General features: G+C 38.6%; 1 protein-coding gene, 1 long non-coding RNA gene and 1 pseudogene across 9 annotated transcripts in view; 1 reads left to right on the top strand and 2 right to left on the bottom strand.

The window, feature by feature from the left end:
* The window catches only part of CORIN (corin, serine peptidase), a 260,225-nt gene that overhangs the window by 164,354 nt on the left and 71,865 nt on the right, over nucleotides 1–24,006 (bottom strand). For all 8 annotated transcript variants that reach the window (XM_045474167.1, XM_045474169.1, XM_045474161.1 and 5 more), the window contains exon 4: nucleotides 15,251–15,458. In XM_045474167.1, the coding sequence (XP_045330123.1) occupies nucleotides 15,251–15,458 (208 nt within the window). The remainder of the gene's footprint in view (nucleotides 1–15,250; nucleotides 15,459–24,006) is intronic.
* On the bottom strand, nucleotides 3,286–4,242 carry LOC123596030 (annotated as a pseudogene).
* LOC123596031 lies at nucleotides 5,735–14,962 on the top strand. Its single transcript, XR_006711489.1, has 2 exons — nucleotides 5,735–6,030; nucleotides 14,720–14,962. It is a non-coding gene; the product is annotated as an uncharacterized LOC123596031 (long non-coding RNA).

Below are 24,006 nucleotides of genomic sequence, written 5' to 3'. Positions count from 1 at the left end.
ACACTATTTTGGATTAGGAGTGTCTATACCCAAGCAGTAAGCAGACTGACATCTGAAAACAGTGCACCGCACAGGCAAAGAGTCAGATTTGGCTATGAGAATACTATTTTAGCACGGGCGATTATTTTAAATTGATGTGGGAAGCACATTTGGTGTTGTGCCCAAGTCCCTAACACATTTCAACTAAAGTTCAAGCAGAAAACCTGTTGCATCACCTCTGTAACTATTTGTTGAAACAAAGACATATAAAGAAATACATAAATAATTCCACTATATAATGATAGTGAAGCTTTTATTTTCACGAGCAGGGACATTCTAAAATAATTTACCTAAAAAATGGGAGATTTTACCAATATAATTTTTAGTGAATTTATCTACCAAAATTGTTAGCTTTATTTACAGTTTTTTTAATTTTTTTTTACTGTGCCCTTTAACCAACATCTCATGTCTCCCCAAATCTATACATGTTATTTGCAAAAAAAAAAAAAAAAAAGTTCTGATAAAGAGATAAATTTTAAAGTTCCTGAACAAGGTCACAAAGTAAGCTTATATAGCTATGGGTTTTAAATTTGACAAATCATTTATTTTTTCAATTTTTTTACTTTGACCTACTTTTTGACTTACAGAGAAGTTATAGGAATATTACAAAAAGTTTCCATATATCCTTCATCCAGGCTCCCCCAAGGCAAACATCTTATATAACTACAGTATAATCATCAGAAGCAGAAAATTAATATTGGTACAATACCTTTAACGAAGAACTCTATTCAAATCTTCCCAAGACCTCCATTCGGGATCTCACATTGCATTTTGTTGCCACTTTTTATTTTTGGCAAAGAAACCAACCTTTCAATATATTAGAAGAGCTTAGGATTTAAAACTCTTTTACCATTTAAAAAAAAAAAAAAAAGAGTCTCTGTGACAGGCAGACTCTAAGATGGTCCCTAATGATCCTCACCTCCTGTTATTCATGCCTGTGTAAGCCCCTCCCTCTCCTTGAGACTCTTTTTGCAACCAATACAAGGTAATGGGATGTCATTCCATCATTACGGTATATAAGATTATGACTTCTCTATTGCTAGCACACTCTTCCTTATTGGATTTGGTGAAGCAAGTTGCCATATTGGGGGGCTCATATGATAAGAACTTAACAGTGACCTCTGGAGGTGCCTGGGTGGCTCAGCCGGTTGAACATCCGACTTCAGCTCAGGTTGTGATCTCATGGTTCGTGGGTTCGAGCCCCACGTTGGACCCTGTGCTGACAGTTCAGGACCTGGAGCCTGCTTCTGATTCTGTCTCCCTCTCTCTCTGCTCCTCCCCCACCCATGCTCTGTCTCTCTCTCAAAAATAAATAAACATTAAAAAAAAATTTAAGAGTGACCTCTGGTCAACAGCCAGCTAGAAATAGGTCATCAGTCCAATAACTCTTGAGGAACTGAAATTCTTCCAATTGTATGATTCAAATAAGACCCCAGCCCTGGCCAATACCTTGATTGTACCCATATGACAGACCCTAAAGCAGAGGATCCAGCTAAGTCATTCCCAGGTTACAGACACCAGAAACCGTGAGATAATAGATGTGTAATGTTTTCTTTCTTTCTTTCTTTCTTTCTTTCTTTCTTTCTTTCTTCTTTCTTTCTTTCTGCTGTATTATTAATAAAGTATAAAGATTTCTTTTTTCCAGTAGATTTTATTTTATTTTTTAAATTTATATCCCAATTAGTTAGCATATAGTGCAACAATGATTTCAGGAGTAGATTCCTTAATGCCCCTTACCCATTTAGCCCATCCCCCCTCTCACAACCGCTTCAGTAACCCTCTGTTTGTTCTCCATATTTAAGAGTCTCTTATGTTTGTCCCCTTCCTTGTTTTTATATTATTTTTGCTTCCCTTCCCTTCCCTTATGTTCATCAGTTCTGTCTTAGAGTCTTCATATGGTTGAAGTCCTATGATATTTGTCTTTCTCTGACTAATTTCACTTAGCATAATACCCTCCAGTTCCATCCACATAGTCACAAATGGCAAGATTTCATTCTTTTTGATTGCTGAGTAAAACTCCATTGTGTGTATATATATATATATACACACATACACATATACACATATACACATATGTGTATATATACACATATGTGTATATATACACATATACATATATGTGTATATATACACGTGTATATATATGCATATATATACACGTGTATGTATATGCGTATATATATACACGTGTATATATATATTTGTATATATATACACGTATATATATACACATGTATATATACACGTATATATGTGTGTATATATATATATATATACATATATATGTATATATATATATATATACATACCACATCTTCTTTATCCATTCATCTATCAATGGACATTTGGGCTCTTTCCATTCTTTGGTTATTGTTGATAGTGCTGCTATAAACATGGGGGTGCATGTGTCCTTCAAAACAGCACACCTGTATCCCTTGGATAAATGCCTAGTAGTGCAATTGCTGGGTCATAGGGTAGTTCTATTTTTAATTTTTTGAGGAACATCCATACTGTTTTCCAGAGTGGTTGCACCGGCTTGCATTCCCACCAGCAGTGCAAAAGAGATCCTCTTTCACTGCATCCTCGCCAACATCTGTTGTTGCCTGAGTTGTTAATGTGAGCCATTCTGACAGGTGTAAGGTGGTATCTCATTGTGGTTTTGATTTGTATTTCCCTGATGATGAGTGATGTTGAGCACTTTTTCATTTGTTGGTTGGCCATCTGGATGTCTTCTCTGGAGAAGTGTCTATTCATGTCTTTTGTCCATTTCTTCACTGGATTATTTGTTTTTGGGTGTTGAATTTGATAAGTTCTTTATAGATTTTGGATACTAACCCTTCATCTGATATGTCATTTGCAAATATCTTCTCCCATTCTGTCGGTTGCCTTTTAGTTTTACTGATTGTTTCCTTTGCCGTGCAGAAGCTTTGTATTATGATGAGGTCCTAATAGTTCATTTTTTGCTTTTGTTTCCCTTGCCTCCAGAGACGTGTTGAGTAATAAGTTGCTGCGGCCAAGATCAAAGAGGTTTGTGCCTGCTGTATCCTCGAGGATTTTGATGGCTTCCTGTCTTACATTGAAGTCTTTCAACCATTTTGAGTTTGTTATTGTGTATGGTGTAAGAAAGTGGTCCGGATTCATTCTTCTGCATGTCGCTGTCCAGTTTTCCCAGCACCACTTGCTGAAGAGACTGTGTTTATTCCATTGGATATTCTTTCCTGCTGTCAAACATTAGTTGGCCATATGTTTGTGGGTCCATTTCTGGGTTCTCTATTCTGTTCCATTGATCGGAGTGTCTATTTTTGTGCCATAAAGTATAAAGATTTCTAATTACACCACCTAGAGACAATTTTATCCAGTGCTCTGTTTGGCTGCCAGTCTCTTGTCTCTCTCTTCAACAATGGTGAGGTGGATGTACTTTCCACAGGGAAGAGAAATCCATGGTTTATTGCCTTTGCTAATAACAAAAATGTTGAACACAGCCGTGTGGCAAAGCTGTTGCCATTGGCAAATCAGGATGTTTCTCTCTGTTGGTGATCACACCAACTCCTCCCAGGTTAGCACCCTCTGGTCACCATACATAGATTACCAGTGTCAAACTTGATGAAAGCAGTCACCTTTCCAGTCTCCAGTTTCTGAATGGTCATTCACCTTGAGGAGGGGATTAGGATAGCAGATGATGCAAGCATCATGGGTCATCGGATGAGGGATTCCTTTTGTCCGCACAAAACATGCTTCTCACTTTGCATAACCTACATGTGGCTTCCTCAGGTATAATCCAATGAACAGCAAAGCGACTCTTGGTGGCACCCTTGTCTCACATCAGAAGAGAAATAATGGGAAATGTCAGGGTATTTTTTGGTCACATTGGTCTGAAGCTCTTTAAAACCAAGGAGAATTTAGACAGAAATTCTCCCCAGCCTTGTCAATGCTGATGACATCCATAAAAACAGCAGGGGAGGTTATATCAGTTCAGACCTTGCCATCAATCTTCATAAAACATTACGTACAGATCTTCTTTACTTCATGTCCTGCTAGGGCATACTTAAGTCTGTTCCTTAGGAAAATAATAAGAGGGAGACATTCTCTCAGTTTATGGGGACCAGTAGATGGGCGAGGGGCAAACATACCGGTCAGTTTATCCAGCATCCAAAGCTTTGGAGCTGCTACACGCTTTCAATGCTTCTTGGGACCATGAGCCATGGCTGTGCTAGGCATGAAAAGAGTTCGGTGTGCGTTGTTTTAAGCTGCTAGATTTGTGGTAATTTGTTATGCAGTAGTATGTAAATAATATACTTTTCTTTGATATATCGCTTGGTCAGAAACTGCTACTGAGTTAAATGTGCCACTCATTGATGAGACTCATACAGTCATTTTTGAAAACCATATTCCTAAATTTTCTGTTAGGGTGAGCTATTCCGTCAACAATGCTCACATAGTCCTCGTCACAGGCAGCTCCCAGAGCTGCAGACCTTAGCATGAAAAGAATGTTAATGCTGGAAATGTCTTACAAGATAATTGGCTCCTATTTCCTCCTTTTACATTGTGAGGAACATGAAAACTAAAAAAAAAGAGTTCTCATAGTCAGATAGTATGACTCCAGCCAGGGCTCCAAAATGCATCACCTAGCTGGTCTCTTCTCACAGACGTGAGCCACAGGTAAGTAACATAGGAGTAAACCTACAAATGACACAGGAGCATGATTTCATCACCACTGCTGGAAAACACAAAAACAACAGATGGCTTGTTCTCTCTTTGATGAACCAACCACATCAGCTTCCTATGCCAGCACATTCTGTTGGCCTCAAGAGACCTCATAAGAGGTATGGCTTAGATGGGGTATGACAGAGGTAGGAAAGAGGTTTCCTTGGTTCCCAGCTTCCCTAGCTATGGAGATGGAAAAGTGCACAAGAGAATGTTTTATGTCATTGTCCCACATCAGAGGAGAAATAATGGGAAATGTCAGGATGTTTTTTGGTCACATTGGTCTGAAGCTCTTTAAAAACAAAGACCATGTCTGTCTTATTTTTCCTTTGAAATAGCCACGGTTCCAGAGGGAAAGCAAGTAGGATCACAGCAGAGCGTTTAGTGAAAGAGCCACTTAACAAAGGTGCTGGCAGGGTTTAGAAAAATCAACAAGGGGTAGTACAGTATGCTGGGACAGGTGACTGTTAGCATCCCAGTCTTAAGGAACAAGGGAAGGAGCAGTCATTGGAACTTAGAGAAAGCCATATGGAGAAGGCTTCCTGTACCAGCCACAGATTCTCGTGGTGGAATGCAAGCCAACCACGCGATCTGGCAAAGGAAGAAGTACGGGATTACTACACACCCTGACTCTTCCCATATGCTGAGGTCCTGTTGGTGGCTCCCGCTGGTTGAGCTCACAGCAAGGGAGAACGTAGCATGATTGAAAGCCCCCTGGGGACAAGAGTGAAGTGGAGGATGGTGGCAAGTGGACATCGAGAAGCAAATGAGAGGGGAGCACCAGGGTGGCTCAGTCTGTTAAGTGTCCAACTCTTGATTTTGGCTCAGGTCATAATCTCAAAGTTCATGAGATTGAGTCCTGCTTCAGGCTCTGTGCTGACAGCATGGAGCCTGCTTGGGACTTTCTCTCCTACGTGTGCTCTCTCTGCAAATAAATAAGTAAACTTAAAAAAAAAACAAAAAAAGAAGGGGTAAATGAGAAATAGCCAGCATGCTGCTGTGTGCCCTGTATCTAGTGGGAGCTCAGCAAACACTTGTCAAGGGATAAAACACAATGTGGTGTGTGATTAGATTGTTAAACTATTATTAGCTTGAAATCTGGGAGTATTTATACCACAGAAATCAGCCAGTGCCACGAATGATTGTTTTGTTTCGTTTTTTAGTTCAGGGAGCCAGTTTACTAGCAAACCACTAGATGAAAATATCAATCATGTCATCTCTTACAGAAGAGAAAATGCTCTTATCTCCTCTGAAAGGAAAAGTACTATCATGCACTTCTCGAACCAGGTAAAGACATTACGCCAATATTAACTCACTATCCACTAGCCCCCCCCACCCCTCCCCCCCCCCCCACAGCCACGACTTCTCCCTTGATATACATGGTTTTCTTGGTGGTAATATCATCCACCTAAGTCTGCAAGCCCAAAAGCCTTTGCCTCACCCTCAACCTCACCATTCATATGCAACTAATCACTACGTGCTATTAATTCTACTTCTTAAAATTCCCTAAAATATGTTTGTTCTCTCCCCACTTTATATCCTTTTTTTTTTTTTACGTTTATTTATTTTTGAGACAGAGAGAGACACAGCATGAACGGGGGAGGGGCAGAGAGAGAGGGAGACACAGAACCGGAAGCAGGCTCCAGGCTCTGAGCCATCAGCCCAGAGCCCAATGTGGGGCTCGAACTCACTGACCGCGAGATCATGACCTGAGCTGAAGTCGGACGCTTAACCGACTGAGCCACCCAGGCGCCCCTCCCCACTTTATATCCTAGCAAAATTGAACTAGTTGTAGTTCCCCTAATATATCCTAGATCTAGACAGTGGCTCTACCTGAAACGTCTTCTTTTTCTACCTTGTCCACATGGCGAACTTCTATTTATCCTGCAAAACTGATTCAGCCGTTGCTTCCTCCCTGGGAGAAGCCTTCTCTAACAATGCAGGATGGAAAGAGGGCTTCCTTTGTCTGTCTGTAACCCCCACACTTTGTGAACTGATCGCATTGTACAATTTGATTGTTTTCATGTCTGGTCCCCTATTATGCTGAGTTCCTTGAAGGCAGAACTGTATTTTATTCATTTCCACATCCCCAACATCAAACTATGCACCTGGCACATTGTAGGTGCCAACAAATGCTTGCTAAAGGCATAAATAAATTGGAAACACCAATAGATGTCCAGGTCTCCCTCATCTCCTAGATTCTCATATCCTCACAGATCTCAGTGAAGTTCTTCTAAACAAGGCTCTGCTTAAAATTACACATCTTGCCACCAAAGCCCATTTTCCCAAAGCTCTCCAATTCCTTGCTGGATTTTTTTTCCATCACACTTTTCACTATGTGATATACTACTATCTATTTATTTATTTTAATTTTTTTTATTATCTATTTATTTGCTTATTGCTTATTTCCCTTCACTGTAATAAAAGTCCCGCGAGGTCAAGGATCTATTTTGTTTGCGGCTATATACCCAGTATGTACAGTCAGCAAATATTTTTTGAAAAAACAAATGAGTCACATGCAGGGGATAATTCAGTGTCCTGCTTGGAATAAAGCTGTCAGTACCAAAGTTGGGAGCAAACCATAACTACCTAACTCCCAACTACAGATTATACAAGAACTCATGCCGGTCTTGCTCATATGATTTCCTCCTCATTAGGTCAGCAAATTTTACACGTGCTGTTCAATCTCGAAATAATTCTCGTGTAAGAGGAAAATGCTCTTAAAATGTTAATAAAATTGCTAAGGATGAAAACTCTACAGATTAAGTGTCTTGTTAATATGCCAGCAGTAGGGGGTCGCCCTTAAAATAGAAGAACAAGGAAATACTAACAGATAAACACAGCTTGAATTAAGATGAGTGTGAATAATGTAAAACCACACAACCACCCCTGAAAAGGAATATAAAATTCCACTCAACTTCTAACTGACACGATCCTGATTCTCATTAATACTTGGCATATTTACCAGGGCCCATGGAATAGAGGATTAACGAATCACACAAGAAACTTGCAATTGTTAAATTATTTTTGCAGCTGTTTTGATTTTTGTACATCATGAAATGACACCTTACATATGGATCTTCAAATGAATTGAATCAAAAAGATTAAATCTAAATTCTAGTCACAGCCACGTAATACCAATGAGCTTTTGAGGAGAAAAGTAAACAAATGATTCCACTGAGCTTCATAAAATATGTGTGCTTGAGACACCATCAGTGATGTGACAGGACACAATCACAAAGAGCCGAGCTATCATGGCCGGATTGTCTAGCTTTATGTCTTTGTAAAATAAAAATAACATGAGTTATTCGACTATATCTCACCCACATTTGGGGCCATTTTGGCTCATAAAATGGAAGCTTATTTACCATTTAATCTTTTATGTCTAATGCTGAAAAGCAGACAACATCAACTGTGTTGCCTGAAGTTGAAAAGCAAACAGACACAATTGACCATCTGAACAGCCATGTAGTCAACACTGGTATGGCTGAAAAGACTGCTGCTTCCAAGTTAGTTGGTACAATCAGGGAAGCAAGTGGCAAATGGCTTTCAGGATATTTACTTGGTAATAGCAACAAAGTTTATTTATTTGAGTACTGACTTATATAAAATTTTGAAATTATAATTATTAAAAAATGTTAATCTGTAATATTTCCATTTATTCCCAAATGTGACATAATAGAGTTCTTGGGACATAGAAAAAATCTTTAATAAAATAAATTAGCAGTATGTAATTACTTTCCACTTAGAAAAAATTAATACAATAAGCTTATGCTGACTTCATATAATTTATGAATACTTCAAAAAAAATTTTAAGTCTATTTATTTGTTTTGAGAGACAGAGAGAGAGAGTGGGGAAGTGGCAGAGAGAAGAGGGGGGAGAGATAATCCCAAGCAGGCTCCGCACTGTCAGCACAGAACCTGATCTGGAGCTTGATCTCACAACCCTAGGTCTATGACCTGAGCCAAAACCAAGAGTCAGATGCTCAACTGACTGAGCCACCCAGGAGCCCCCCAAAAATGGTTTTAAAACAAATTATATTTTCTAATAGCTTTCAAGATGACTTCAGGGTTGCATTTACATAAGAGATTGGCCCATGCTGTCTTATAAAATAACACATTTAAGAATACAGTAAGCTCTCCAAAATTACGTTAGAAGCAGACAAATTTTAATTTCTTATTAAAACATTATCAGTAAAATTTAACTCAGAAATGGTGTAGCAATATAATGATGTGCAGTAGTAGGAATTGTGAGTATAAATTTGGTGATGAGGGAGAGGCTTTATAATTCTAGTATAGCAAATATTTTTTTAATCATTCCAGTAAACAACATACTTCAACATAATAAAGGGCATATATAAAAAACCCACAGCCAACAACCTATTCAATGATTTAAAAAAAACTGAGAGTTTTTCCTACAAGATCAGGAACAAGACAAAGATATCCACCCTCACTACTATTATTGAACGTAATACTGGAAATCCTAGCCACAGCAATCAGAAAAGAAAAAGAAATAAGAAGCATCCATATTGGCAAGGTAGAAGTTAAACTGTTGCTATCTGCAGATGACCTGGTACTATATACAGAAAATCCTAAAGAGTCCACCAAAAAACTATTACAAGTAATAAGTTAAGTCAGAAAAGTTGAAGGATACAAAATTAGTCCTCAGAAATCAGCCATATTGCTATACATTAATAACAAAACAGCAGAAAGAGAAATTAAGAAAACAATTCCATTTATATTTGCATCGAAAACAATAAAAAACCTAGGAATAAACTTAACCAAGGAGGTGAAAGACCTGTACTCTGAAAACTATAAAACATTGATGAAAGAACTGAAGACAACACCAGCAAATGGAACAATGTTTCACACCGATAGGTGGAAGAATTAATATTGTTAAAATGTCCATACCCCTCAAAGCGATCTATAGATTCAATACAGTCTCTATCAAAACACCAAGACATTTTTCACAGAGCCAGAACAAATGATACTAAAATTTACGTGGACCCACAGAAGACCTCAAATAGCCAAAGAAATCTTGAGAAATGAGAACAAAGCGGAGGTACCACAATCCCAGACCTCACGATATATTACAAAGCTTCAGTAACCAAAACAGTACAGCACCAGCACAAAGAATAGACACAGAGAGTCTAGAAATAAACCCACAATTTTATGGTCAATTAATTTACGACAAAGGAGGCAAGAATATATAATGGAGAAAAGTATCTTCAACAAATACTGTTGGGAATACAGGACAGATAAATGCAAAAGAATGAAACTAGACCACTTTCTTACACTATACACAAAAATAAACCCAAAATGGATTAAAGACCTAAATGTGAGATCTGAAACCATAAAATTCCTAGAAGGAAACATAGTCAGTAATTTCTCCAATATCAGCCATATAAACATTTTCCTTGATATGTCTCCTGAGGCAAGGGAAATGAATGCAAAATTAAACTATTGGGACCACACCAAAATAAAAAGCTTTTGCACAGTGACAGAAACCATCAACAAAACAAAAAGGAAACTTACTGAATGGGAGAAGATATTTGCGAATAATACATCAGATAAGGGGTTAATATCCAAAATACATAAAGAACTTACACAACTGAACACCAAAAAAAAAAAAAAAAAAAAAATCCAATTAAAAAATGGGCAGAGGACCTGATGGATATTTTCCCAAAGAAGACATATAGATGTCCAACAGACACATGAAATGATGCTCAGTATAACTAATCAGGTTTAGAAGGTGAGAAGAATGAGAAAAAAAAATTGCAAATCTTGCATCTCTAAAGGAGGTGATGACGTTTATATACTCCCAGAAAATCACATATCATCTTGGACTACCATATCAATAATACTAAGTTATTATTTATGGAGAAGTTACTGTGCACCAGGTAGGGAAAACCATGTATGGGCACTTTGCATAAATCATTCTGTCGAATACACACAAACACAGCCTATAAAGGGGGTATAATCACCCTCATCATAGAAATGAGTAAACCATGGGTTCACAAGACTAATATGTCCAAGGCCCTTTAACTGGCAATTGACAGAGCTACAGATTGAGTCAGTGTTCATCTGCCCCCAAACTTTAAGTGCTTTCTCTGTAGTTACCAGATTAAATTTTCTGACTTCCAGCAAACATAGTTATTTGGGAAAAAGCATAATAGTTCTTTTGAGGAAGCTCATTCAAGGAAATTCATTTGATCCTTACCACAATCCTACAGGGACTGAGTACACTACAGAAAACTGTCCTGTAGTCCTAGGTTTAAGATATAATCTTTAATCTCAACTAATCCAGCTAGATAAAGATTATTTCATCTCCACAGATACTAAGAATTTCTGCAAAGGACCTAGTGACAAATTAATACTCCAGAGGGGGAAAAGAATCAATAGCAAGCATGTCCAGTTTTTAATGTTAAGGACTCATTCCATGAGCACAGAGTTTCTCTACAAAGTATTAGAAGATGTGAATGGAGTGACCATCACCCCACATCAGCAGGTCTCCTGGGTGTCTTCTACAAGCAAAGCTGGACCTTCCAAGGCAAACTGACGTCCCTACAGCTTTGATAATGTTATAGGCCGATTATTTAAACAAGGTTGGAATGAGAGATAGTTACACATAGAAAGCATGTGGATGGTTTCTCTTCCAGACACCTTAATTGTATCTTGTGTATCAAAAAGCCATCCAGAAGCAACTGTTATTCTCCTGGCCCAGAAATTGTGAATTTCTCTCTAGTTACTTGCTGATATTTTTAAGCTAGTCCTTCTAACTCATATTTTTATGACTACCCAAACGGCTTATCAGCGAAATCTCTATAGTTTGAGATATATGTCACTGAATCCATAGAAATTATACACAACTTCAATTAGCCTGTGTTATAGTATATGACACACATATTTATTCATAGCAATCCTAGTGTAAATAGAAATTATTAAAGTTCATTGTTATATATGTAGTTAATGAGCATCTGAGGGGGCAGGTTAAAAACTATACTATTTATATATCCCACTAGATCTTTTTAAACTAAATTTTAAATATTACCAAATAGCTATTTTGTCTATAATAGAATATAAGCAATGCTCCATTATTTGAACAGTAGAAAAAATTGGTATAATGGATGATGTTATGTGAAAAAGAAGAAAAATGTTTGAACTATTTTCTAAAATACATTTTACCTTTATTAACTTGTTTTGCTTATTAAATCTAGCTGGCTGGGTCTATGTACACACTAAATGACAGCAGGAAGCACTGGTCTGAAAGTGTAATTATAAAGTTAAGTATAATAATAAATGTAATAATAAAAAATAGGATAAGTCTCCAAAGTATACCTGAAAAGTGACTATAAATTATTATCCATTATAACAGAAAATGGAAAACACTTATATTAGAGCATTTCTCAGGATGAACCAGGTCAGAAGAGAAACAAGTTTTACCTAAAAGTGCCTGGAAGGCTATGAGTAGCATCACTAAAATTTTACAGTTGATTGAAGTGAGAGTGGAGGTTGAGTTGCAATAAGGATGACCAAAGGGAATTCAGAGTCTCCGGGAAGCTGAATGCTCTCTCTTTCATTGTTTTTTTTTTTTATTTTAATGTTTTTTTTTTTGTTTTTGTTTTTTTTTATTTATTTTTGAGACAGAGAGAGACAGAGCATGAACGGGGGAGGGTCAGAGAGAGAGGGAGACACAGAATCGGAAGCAGGCTCCAGGCTCTGAGCCATCAGCCCAGAGCCCGACGCGGGGCTCGAACTCACGGACCGCGAGATCGTGACCTGGCTGAAGTCGGACGCTTAACCGACTGCGCCACCCAGGCGCCCCTCTTTCATTGTTTTATCTACGTACAAGACAAGGCTGAGACGTGTGGCTTTGTGCCCTGCTTCCTCACCGGCTGCAGTGTGTTGAATGGATGGTCCCAAAATGATGTGTCCACGTCCTAACTTCTGGAACCTGTGAACGTTGCCTTATTTGGATAAAAGGTCTTTGTGGGTGTAATTAGAACCTTGAGATGATGAGACCCTCTTGGGCTACCTAAACCAATGACAAGTGTCCTCATAAGAGAAGAGGGACACACAGAGAAGGCTATGTGAAAACGGAGGCAGAGAGTAGAGTGATGTGGCCACAGGTCAAGGAAAGCCTGAAACTACCAGAAGCTGACAAAGAGAGACAATGTCCCCTGCCCCCTCAGAATCTCCAGAGGGAGCATGGCCCTGTCAGATTTTAGACTTCTCGTTTCTAGAACTGTAAGAGAATAAATGTGTAAGCCACTCAGCTTGTAGTAATTTATTATGGCAGCTCTAGAAAACTAATCCAACCATCATGTCACGCTCCCACTGCTTCACTCTTATCCCCATGAAAGCCTGCTCTGCATAGGGTTCTTTCGAGTGAAATGTTTTCCTGAACACAGTATCTGATCATAGCTCTTTACTTATTTCTACAATAATCTACTGTTTCTGTTTTACCCAGATTTTATTCTGTGGCCATTCGGGCATTTTCCAGTTAAAACAATAAACGCCTGTGTCCTGTTCCAAACACATTTTATACACTAATTAAATTAGTACAAATAGGGGCGCCTGGGTGGCTCAGTGTTAAGCATCTGACGTCAGTTCAGGTCATGATCTTGTGGTCTGTGAGCTCAAGCCCTGCATGGGGCTCTGTGCTGACAGCCCAGAGCCTGCAGCCTGCCTCAGATTCTGTGTCTCCCTCTCTCTCTGCCCCTCCCCTCCCCTGTCTCCCCCCGCTCTCAAAAATAAACATTAAAAAAAGTACTGCAAATAACATGGAATCTATTTACACTTGAAAATGCATCTCATTCTAACATTACTATTCCAAAGATACCTTAACATTTTAATTCAGAAAACAACTGATGTTCCATGCAATTTTGTATTTAGTACATGCTTTGAAAAATTTTTAAAGATGTATACTTAGTAAATTTAAAATATTCCATAACATACTTTTAATTGATTTACTCTTATTGAAAATTATTTCAATATAATAATGTAATATTGAAGTTATGCTATTTCAGTGAGGTGAAGGTGGTCAAATTAATGTACAAATTTCCAGTTATAAACTAAATAATTTATGGAGATGTAATATACAGCATAGTGACTATAGTTAATAATACTCTATTGTACATTTAAAAGTTGCTAAGAGAGTTGATTTTAAAATTTCTCATTCTAGGGGCACCTGGGTGGCTCCATCAGTTAAACGTCCAACTTCAGCTCAGGTCATGATCTTGTGGTCTGTGAGTTCGAGTCCCACATCGGGCTCTGTGCTGACAGCTCAGATCCTGGAACCTGCTTCAGATTCTATGTCTCCCTCTCTCTCTTCCCCTCCCTTATTCACGCTTTGTCTCTCTGTCTCTCTGTCTCCAAAAAATGAATAAACCTTAAAAAAATAAGCAAAATAAACTTCTCATTCTAAGAAAAAGAAAATTTGCCACTGTGCGGTGGTGAGTGCTAACTAGACTTACTGAGGTGGTCATTTGGCAATATATGCAAATGTTGAACCATTATGTGGTATGCCTGAAACCAATATAATGTTTGTATCAATTTTATATCTCAAAAAAAAAAAAGAAATGAGCTTACAAGACACATACACAAGCATGATCACTCACAAATGCTTCCCCACACCCAAAATAAGAAAATTCTTTCCAATCTTATTTGATAGAGCACTAGACAGTCTCTGTTTGCCCTTCTTCATCTACCCCACACCCTCCTCACCTGCTGTGGGTTCCAGTGTTGACCATAAGAACCACCTAGTGTCTCACCTTTACCTGATTTAGAGAATGAGATTTGGCACTTAGGACCTGATGATATTTAGACAAGATTTGGGATCTCATCCATTGCGCTCACATCAATAACACACCCTTGCCCAATAGCTGTGGGTGAGTTGATCTGGTGGGAGGTCTTGGCAGGGGAGAGGGCAGGAGAGTGAGGTTGGGGTATTTATTTCTTCTTCTCTGTCTTGCAGGGCTGAAGGGCTGGCAGTGGCTGTGCTCCTCTGTCTCGGGTCACAGCACTTGGCTTGTTGGAAGACCTCTTACCCGCAGCTATAATTCTCTCCAGGTGCTGTCCGCCCTTCTCCCCTTCCAAGTCCTGGGTGGTGGAACTGCATCCCCCTATCATGAGACCCTGGTGCCTCTCATCATTTATTTGTTCTCTTAACCTGTCCACACCTCCATAAATCTTCTCCTCAATAAACTCTTTTCAGTCACCCCTTTGCGTGTGATGTCTTCTGCCAGACCCTCACTGAAACAGCTACTCAGTATCCCAGCTGATCGCCTCAACCTAACATCCTGACTAATTTCTTCCCAGAAATAAAACTACTCTAGGTTTTCAAAAAAAAATCTAGTTTAAAAGAATTACAACTGGCTATGACTGGCATGAGATATTTTCTCCTTTAACAAAAATATACGGTGGTAGCTTGGGATGATCTCATTCCCCCTCAGTCACTTCTGCTACAACTGACTCTTATCATTGAATGATTTTGGTTCCAAAATACCTGTCATTGCCATCACCGACGCACTCAGGGAAGGCGAGGCTACAGCCAAAAAGCATGATATGTTGATAGCAACTGAGGCGATGGAGGTACATGAAGAACTTGAGGAACTTCTCCATTTCCATGTTTTTGACAAATGAGAAGACAGGTGTTAGCGTGGTGTGGTAGGGCAGCATCTGACACTGGCTGTGGGTGATGTTCATACAGGCACCTGGGAAGTCAAGATATTTATATTTAGGAGCAGGCATGACAGAATCATATGTTTGCAAACTCATTTGACACGATAGACTGACAATGTTCATAATATAAAATACATTCTGCAAGTAAGAATGACTCTAGATTCTAGATTCTAGACACCCACATACATACAAAAAATTGTGTGTGTGTGTGTGTGTGTGTGTGCATGCGTGCATGTGCACGCGCCTGCATGCATATGATAATGAAATCAAGCTACTAATATTCACAAAGGGGTAGCATCTGTGTCCTGGGCAAATGTATAGAAAAATACACTCTCGGGGCGCCTGGGTGGCTCAGTCGGTTAAGCGGCGGACTTCGGCTCAGGTCATGATCTCACGGTCCGTGAGTTCGAGCCTCGCGTAGGGCTCTGTGCTGACAGCTCAGAGCCTGGAGCCTGTTTCGGATTCTGTGCCTCCCTCTCTCTGACCCTCCCCCGTTCATGCTCTGTCTCTCTCTGTCTCAAAAATAAATAAACGTTAAAAAAAATTTTTAAAAGAAAAATACACTCTCACAGCCAGCTGATGGGCATATAAGTTGGCAAATACTGTTTTGGATTACAGCTAGGCAGGACAATATGTATCCAAAAAAAAAAAGTTTTAAATGCATACCCTTTGACACTGTAATATTTCTAATACTTTTATCCTAAGGAAATAATGATGGTTGTGAACATGGATTTATCTACATGGATCTTCATCTCTGCATAGTTTATAATTTTTTTTTAACATTTTTAAAGTTTATTTATTTATTTTGTGAGAGAGGGGACAAGCTGGATAGAGGCAGAGAGAGAGAGGAAAGAGAGGATCCCAAGCAGGCTCTCCACCGTCAGCACATCGGGCTCAAACCCATGAACTGCGAGATCATGACCTGAGCCAGAGGCAGACGCTTAATTGACTGAGCCCCACAGGTGCCCCCTATAATAAAAAGATAGCAATCGCCTAAACGTTCACCAATGGGAATTGCTTTAAAATACTATGAAACAAACAACAGAATACTTAACTATATGAAAGATGTTTTATTTTTTATTTTTTTTTTAATTTTTTTTTTCAACGTTTATTTATTTTTGGGACAGAGAGAGACAGAGCATGAACGGGGGAGGGGCAGAGAGAGAGGGAGACACAGAATCGGAAACAGGCTCCAGGCTCTGAGCCATCAGCCCAGAGCCTGACGCGGGGCTCGAACTCACGGACCGCGAGATCGTGACCTGGCTGAAGTCGGACGCTTAACCGACTGCGCCACCCAGGCGCCCCGAAAGATGTTTTAGAAGACTATTTAATCACATAGAATGGTGCTTGTAGTAAATAAAATAGCAAGTCACAAAACAATTTGCATACCATGATCCTATTTTTAAAAATACATGGTTACTCAAAGGTTTCCAATCTTGTCCGTGCTATCAGTTCAGGGTCAGCTCAGAGCCTCCGATTTCATTTTCCTCCATAATTGGCTCACTACCACCTCCATAGCCTCTCTTTCTCCTTCATTCCCTAATATTGCATGGTTGGTGTCATAAATAAAAATATTAATATGAATCCAGGTGACGGGATATTAGGAGACTATTCTATTTTGCTCTTTGAATTCTGTATTCTCTTATTGGTTTATATAAAGATTTATTACTTTTCATTTAAGAAGGTGATAATTAAAATTTTGGTTATTATTGAAGCAAGCTGCTACTTGAACCCAGAGTCTTCAGGTTTCGGAAACACAGTGGAAGAATTAATTCTAATTATGTTGAGGAGGATAAAGGCAAGGGAACAGAGCTCAACAAGAAAGGAAACATCTCTTCTGATATATAACTCAGTCAAAGAAATAAAGGGAAAAACCTCTCCAAACCTAAGGCCAATTTCATTTTAATAAAAACAATGTTTAAAAATAATTCTGCATCTCTGACAAAATGGCCGAACAAACCCTTTGATCTGTAATACAGAGCAAATACAGCCTATCACAGAAGGATTCCAGACCTTCTCTTCTGCTTGTTTCCTTCACATAGGTCACCTCAGAGACTTCACTTCTTATTGTCTCACTGCCCTTCCTAGTCTCCTAAGTACACTGCCTAATGTCACGTCTCTTTCAAACCTCTCTGAAAACTGCCCAAACCGTGTAAGAAGTCTTTCCCCCAAGTGACCAGATTGTAGCCATTAGCTCAGAGTCTCATTCTTCATGAAAACACACACTTCGCCACTGTTTTTATTATCTAACCCAAAATGCGCTGAGCTCAGTGGGGCAGGATCAAAACATGATTTTCCTTTTCAAAGCCAATCAATGACATGTGGAATTTCTCTCATCCTAGAACATAGGAGAGACACGGCCAAAAACTTAAGGGCCCAACACTTCTTTCGACCTCCTCAAACTCAAAATACAAAATGGGAAAGACAGGAGTCAGAGAAGAAGAAAATCCAAGTCAAAATAATACTCAGACAGAACAGAAACAGACACATAAACACACAAATTCAGCCTCACGTGAGTGCTAAGGTCAGGGGTTCTGGGCACATTGCACAAATATGACAGCCATGTCATTTGGTGAGGGAGGTTAAAACACATTTCAGTGTGGGAGATAAGCACAGGGAGAGTGATCATACAGACAGTAAACTTCAAAATGACACAACTGTATGTATTCTGCTACAAGCAGAGATGCTTACTTAAAAGAGCTGAGAGTAAGAGTTTGACTCCACCAAAAAAGGTGAAAAAATTGGTGGAAAATTCAGTCTCAGGAAGACATGGATTGAAAACCAGCGGGTGCCAAGCACCAAACCAGGTACTCAGAGGCCCTCGTTCACAACCATCTCATTTTCACAACCTGCTAAAGTGGTATCACATCTATAGTATACATGAGAAAACTCAATTGCAGAAGGGCTAAGACATCTGCCTGGCTATGCAGAGCCATTCTGTGAAAATTCCAGATCTTCAAACTTAGGTCTTCTGAATAACTTCTGTTTGGAACCACCCCAGGCTAACACCAAAGGGGTTATTATGTTAAAAACATATCTTAAAGAATATAATTCCTAATGGCCCATGAAAGGAAAAGACTAAAAAGCATGTAATGGCATGTCATCGTTCTGAATTTATATTCATACATAATGCACCCATGTATACTGACCACTATCATTCATTTTATATTACATTATTTTCTGTAGGGCTCACAGCTTTGGGGTTTATACACTTGATGATAAACTAAATTTGAAGTGAGGAGATGATCAAAAGGCTAATTCATCCTCACCTAGCCAAAGAATATTGAGAATCAATATTGAGAATACTGCGAAATGAATTTTAAGAAATCATTTGAAAAGTACAAAATAGTAAGGTAACTCACATTTGATGTGCTACTGTGTTATGGCATTGTGAGCTGCACACACACACACATGCACAAAAGGTATTTCCTTCTCAGAGGACAGCAAGAGTTCCCATAAGCATATCATCCAAAGTGCTCCTATATCCCTCAATAACATCATCCTATTTTATTTTCATTATAGTATTAGGACTACCTCATACAATCTTGTCTGTCTATCTATCTATTTACTCCCAGCGTTCTTCCACAATGATAGAAACCACTGGTATACCAAAGAGTAGACAATAGTTATTCACTGCATGAATGCAAAGATTCAATGGAACAGATTGTCCCCACTAAAAGATTTCTTCCTGAAAAAGATAGTAGATGTGAATGAGCCAGTATATCTCAGACCCAAAGGCACCAATGTTGATGGCTAATACTGCAACTATTGTTTTTAATTATCTGTTCCCTAGAACTTACCATGACCTAGGGAGTCATCCCATCCTGTTTCTTTCACTAGATTAATTTTTATCTTGGACTCCCCTCTGGACTATATAGTGCAGCAGTTGGAAGTAAGAGAGAAAGGGCTGCCCTCCCTTTCCAGTAAAAGGTATACCTTCTGTTACCCTTAAGCATGCTCAATTGCTTGTTAGCATGAGACCTCACCATAGCAGAGAAAACAGAAATCATCATACTGCTGATGTTCAACTATCATTTCAACAGTGTTGGTACCTTCAGCAAGAAAAACATATAATTCAGAGAGGATAAGCTGAGATAAGTTTACAGTAAAAGCCTAAATAAATTATTAGTATCTATTCAAGTTGTCTCTTGTTATTAAATATACTTAAAATTTCCCTTCCACTTATTGTTTTGTATTAAGTAAAACAACTTAAAGGTAAGAAAATAGACAAAAGATCCTTGAGTACCTTCTAGGCTGGATTTATGATTCTAGGTACGTTATATACATTATATACATTACATACAATATATACGTTATATATATTCTAGGTACGTTACAATCCTATGAGAAAGATTTTTTATTCCTATTTTATATATGATGAGATAGATTCAGTGAGGGTAAGAAAGTGCTCAAAATTACACAGATGTTAACTTGTAGAATCGAAACCAGGTTTTTCTGATCCCATAACCTATTCTTTTCCTCCGTACAATTCTGCCAAAGATACTATTCCATTTTAAACATGGTAAATTCACTTCATTCATTGTAGAATATTTTGATGACTCTCCTTGGATTTAGCAATAGAGCTGCTTCTCTAAGATTGGCAAAAATTAAACGTTCTCAAAGGAAACAGTGAATTTGCTATTAAAAGTAGTTCACCTGTCCTTACTAAGAGTCCATTTGGATTGGGAACACTTAGTATCTATTCCTGGCTGTACTACAAAGTCAACACAGGTCAGGACTACATCAGCAGAATGGAATAATGAAAGCCATTCTCTATTCTAGATAACTTATGGGGACAGTTACATCTTGTCAGAATAATTTCTGGCACAAACCAATATGAAAGGACTTCGTGTACTTAGGAAGATCCGTAAAAGAGTTACAGTAAGATAAGAAGGAACAGAGAGTTAAAGACAGGTCCTTCTGTGAAGATCCTGGCCTCCTAACCAACTCTGTAAACATCTTTGAATCCAAATATGGTAACTATTTCATTTCTCATAAAAGAAAATCAATGAGACAAAGTAAAACACATGAGTCAACTGTGGCATTTGTAAAAAGTCTTTACAGACATAGTCAAGGGCATTGGTAACTCAATGTCTTGCCAATTTTTGCACATGCAAAAAATGTAAGTGCCTGGCTAGTACAACACTAATTATCAGAGTTACGTATGAGCTACCAAATTTTGCCAGGAGAAACATGAGGATTGGGATTTAACATTTTCTATATAATTATATCGATTGGTCTGATTCAAATCCTGCTTTTATTATTCCATATTTATGTGGCTTTTCACAAGTTACGGAACTTTTCTATTTATGTTTCTTCATCTGCAAATTACTATATTTGGGGTTATTATAAGGATTAAGTGATGTTACATGATGCCTGTCATTAGCACATATGGTAAGTTATAAAACTTTTCACTATTATGATTAACTCATTTGTGACTCACAAAAACTCTGTAGACTAGAAAGGAGAAATACTTGTATCCATGGTGTATGGGTAGAAAAACCGAGGCTGAAACATTAAGCTTTCATCGGCCGTTTTCTTCTAAATTCCGTGATTATATTCCATTACACACACACACACACAGACACACACACACATATGGTCAAAATTCAAAGTTTCATTAATTAGTTTGCTTACTTGAAAAAGAAACAAATGTTGGGTGTTATATTTAAAAAACATTAGTTATTCATTGAGAAAATATGTATTCTCTATTAAATATAGGCATTAGTCTTGGTGCTAAAGAATTTAAAAATAAGAATTTGAAATTAGACCACATTTTATTTATTTACCCAAAATGTACTTTAACACACATGAAAATTGTTTGGTTTTTAATGCCACTAGTGGCAAAAATAAGTTCTAAAATGACGAGAGTATAAGAAACTACTTAGTGACACATCATGTACATGGAGGGTAGGGTTTATTATAAAATCAGTGCCTCACTTGAGGTTAGTTTTAAACTTCACTGTTCACGAAGGCAATGAGATCTAAGCGGTCTTTCCAACATGTGTAGTTTTATTGGGAACCCCATTTCACAGTCAACATTGAAATACTGGAAGAATATGTGAGAGGGCAGATCTGTAATACCAAGGTCTGCATTATACCAGCTAAGTACTGTGGTTCTTAATGTATTTGTACAACACCCATTCAGATAACCATCTCTCACTCAGAATTCTCTAACTTTAAATTTTTTTTAACCTTTATTTTTGAGACAGAGAGAGACAGAGCATGAACGGGGGAGGGTCAGAGAGAGGGAGACACAGAATCTGAAACAGGCTCCAGGCTCTGAGCTGTCAGCACAGAGCCCGACGCGGGGCTCAAACTCAAGGACCGCGAGATCACGACCCGAGCTGAAGTCAGAGGCTTAACCGACTGAGCCACCCAGGCGCCCCCAGAATTCTCTATCTTTAAAATCAGTAACAAGTCAGCCTCAAGCTGAGCTCATATTTACCTTTTTACTCTCTGAATTTACAAAGGAAGACTTTACAGAGAATACAATTGTAAAGGGAGTAAGATTGTAAAGGGAATCTCAAAACAGAATATTGAAAATTTTAGTTTTGGGGATGCATATGATATACTTTTTCTTTTTAACAAATATACCTTTTATCTTATTACAAGGCAGTGTAAGATTAGAAAGTAAAAGTAAAACATAAGCAACCACTCAACAACAAGGAGGAAGAATGGACTAGTTCTTATTGGTTGTATCCTCATATCAACTTCCTCATCTCTAATTGGAATATCAGCCATGAAGTTTAGGAGACCTCTCCCTATCCCTGGCTCCAGGCAGGGGTCCTGACTGGCCAATGACTGTTAACTCATGACATTGCTTGGCACTGTCCTTAATTCAAGGGCAAATAAGAGACTGAAGTTGGTCCAATCACAGTAAAACCCAGGGACAGAATGGGCTACCTAATTTAGGGCACTCAGGGTAAATCGCGAATATAGGGCCCCTTGTTCAAAAATTATTTTATATTATTTACATTATATTATTTGTAATATTTATATTATTGTTAATAATTTCAACAAAGCGACAGCAGAGCATTAAACAATGGGTGGAGCCCTGTGCTCAGAGTTCTGTGCAACCATACAGGTCAGCGTGTTTATGAAGCTGGTCAATGATTAGAAAAGGAGTCCTCCCTCCACAAAACTCCATCACTCTCCACGTAGGGATATTTGAGCAGCAGTCCCAGGATTTCTCTGTAACATTAGGTAAGAACTAAAGGTGATCAGTTTAAGAGCTGTAGGGGCCTCCAACTTAGAGGACTTCTATCTTTTTCTAAGATTTTAAGGTGTCAGAGGCAGAGATATCCAAACACACAGCATCCCTGGCTTTGTCCCCCCATTCAAACATCGCATGAAAGTAGTGTCTCCTCTTGAGAAACTGGATGTATGTGCAAACTACATTTCAACTCCAGCTTGAGAGAGTCATACATCTCTCCAGGGAAGCTGCCTACACAGGACTGGTGAGGAGCCCATTCCCTGCCATTGTTAAGTGGCCTCTTTTCTCTCACGTTTAGCCAGGAGAGAAAACGTGGTCTAATTCTGCTGATCCAATGTTCCAAACGTTGTGCTGAAATATTTGCGGCTTTATACCTGCTTCTAAATTATAGTGCACACAGTAAAGCCCACCCATCATGAGTCAGTCATTTTGAGCCCTTGACTCACAGGGAATTTCTCAAGAAAATATTAATGGCTATACTGTATCCCTACTATGGACACTTAGATGAATTTGGCCAAACTGTAACCGAAGAGATTTGTAGAACATTAAGAAGTGTTTCTTCTTTATCAAGAAGATATTAACAGGAAACTGGGAGTACTTTTCTCCTACTTGTCACCAACAATAGTAGGTAATGTCAATTCACTTGTCAGATGACAAAAAACAGGACTCTGTAAAATGTGACCTTAGAAAAAATGTAAATTCTGAAACTTCTCTACTCTCTGCCTTTTCACGTTAGGGTGAAGATGGAAGTAACTGGAGTAGAGGGCCCTGGGATAATAAAACCGAAAAAGAGAAACACGGGAAGCTTAAACATGTACACGAATGAATGAAGTTGAAATAGCAAAGAAGCAGAGTCAAAAATCAGTGAGATTGGGGGCACCTGGGTGGCTCAGTCGGTTGAGCGTCTGACGTCGGCTCAGGTCATGATGTCACAGTTTGCGAGTTTGAGCCCCATGTCGGGCTCCATGCTGACAGCTCAGAGCCTGGAGCCTGTTTTGGATTCTGTCTCCTTCTCTCTCTGCCCCTCCCCACTTGTGCTCTCTCTGTCTCTCAAAAATAAATAAATGAAAAACAAATTTTTTTTTTAAATTAGTGAGATTGGCCCAAATTCAAATGGGGTAGAATCCAAACAAAGAGAGGCAGAGATCTGAATGGTGCAGTGAAAGCCCTGGAGTACCCAACACAAAAACTCCGAGGGGGAACATCAGTTCAATTTTGTGTCTGTGTAGGGACATCGTAATTTTCCTATAATTGGAAAATGTTGGAATGTGAATTTTAATAACGATGAATTAAGTATTTAATATTAGGTTTAACATACTGCTATATAAAGCCTTTGCTTTCTCTAGGTGATTTCTTAAAACTAT

The sequence above is a fragment of the Leopardus geoffroyi genome, chromosome B1 (assembly GCF_018350155.1).
Source record: "Leopardus geoffroyi isolate Oge1 chromosome B1, O.geoffroyi_Oge1_pat1.0, whole genome shotgun sequence".
NCBI classification, from domain to species: Eukaryota; Metazoa; Chordata; class Mammalia; order Carnivora; family Felidae; genus Leopardus; species Leopardus geoffroyi.
This window is presented reverse-complemented; position numbering and strand designations above follow the sequence as displayed.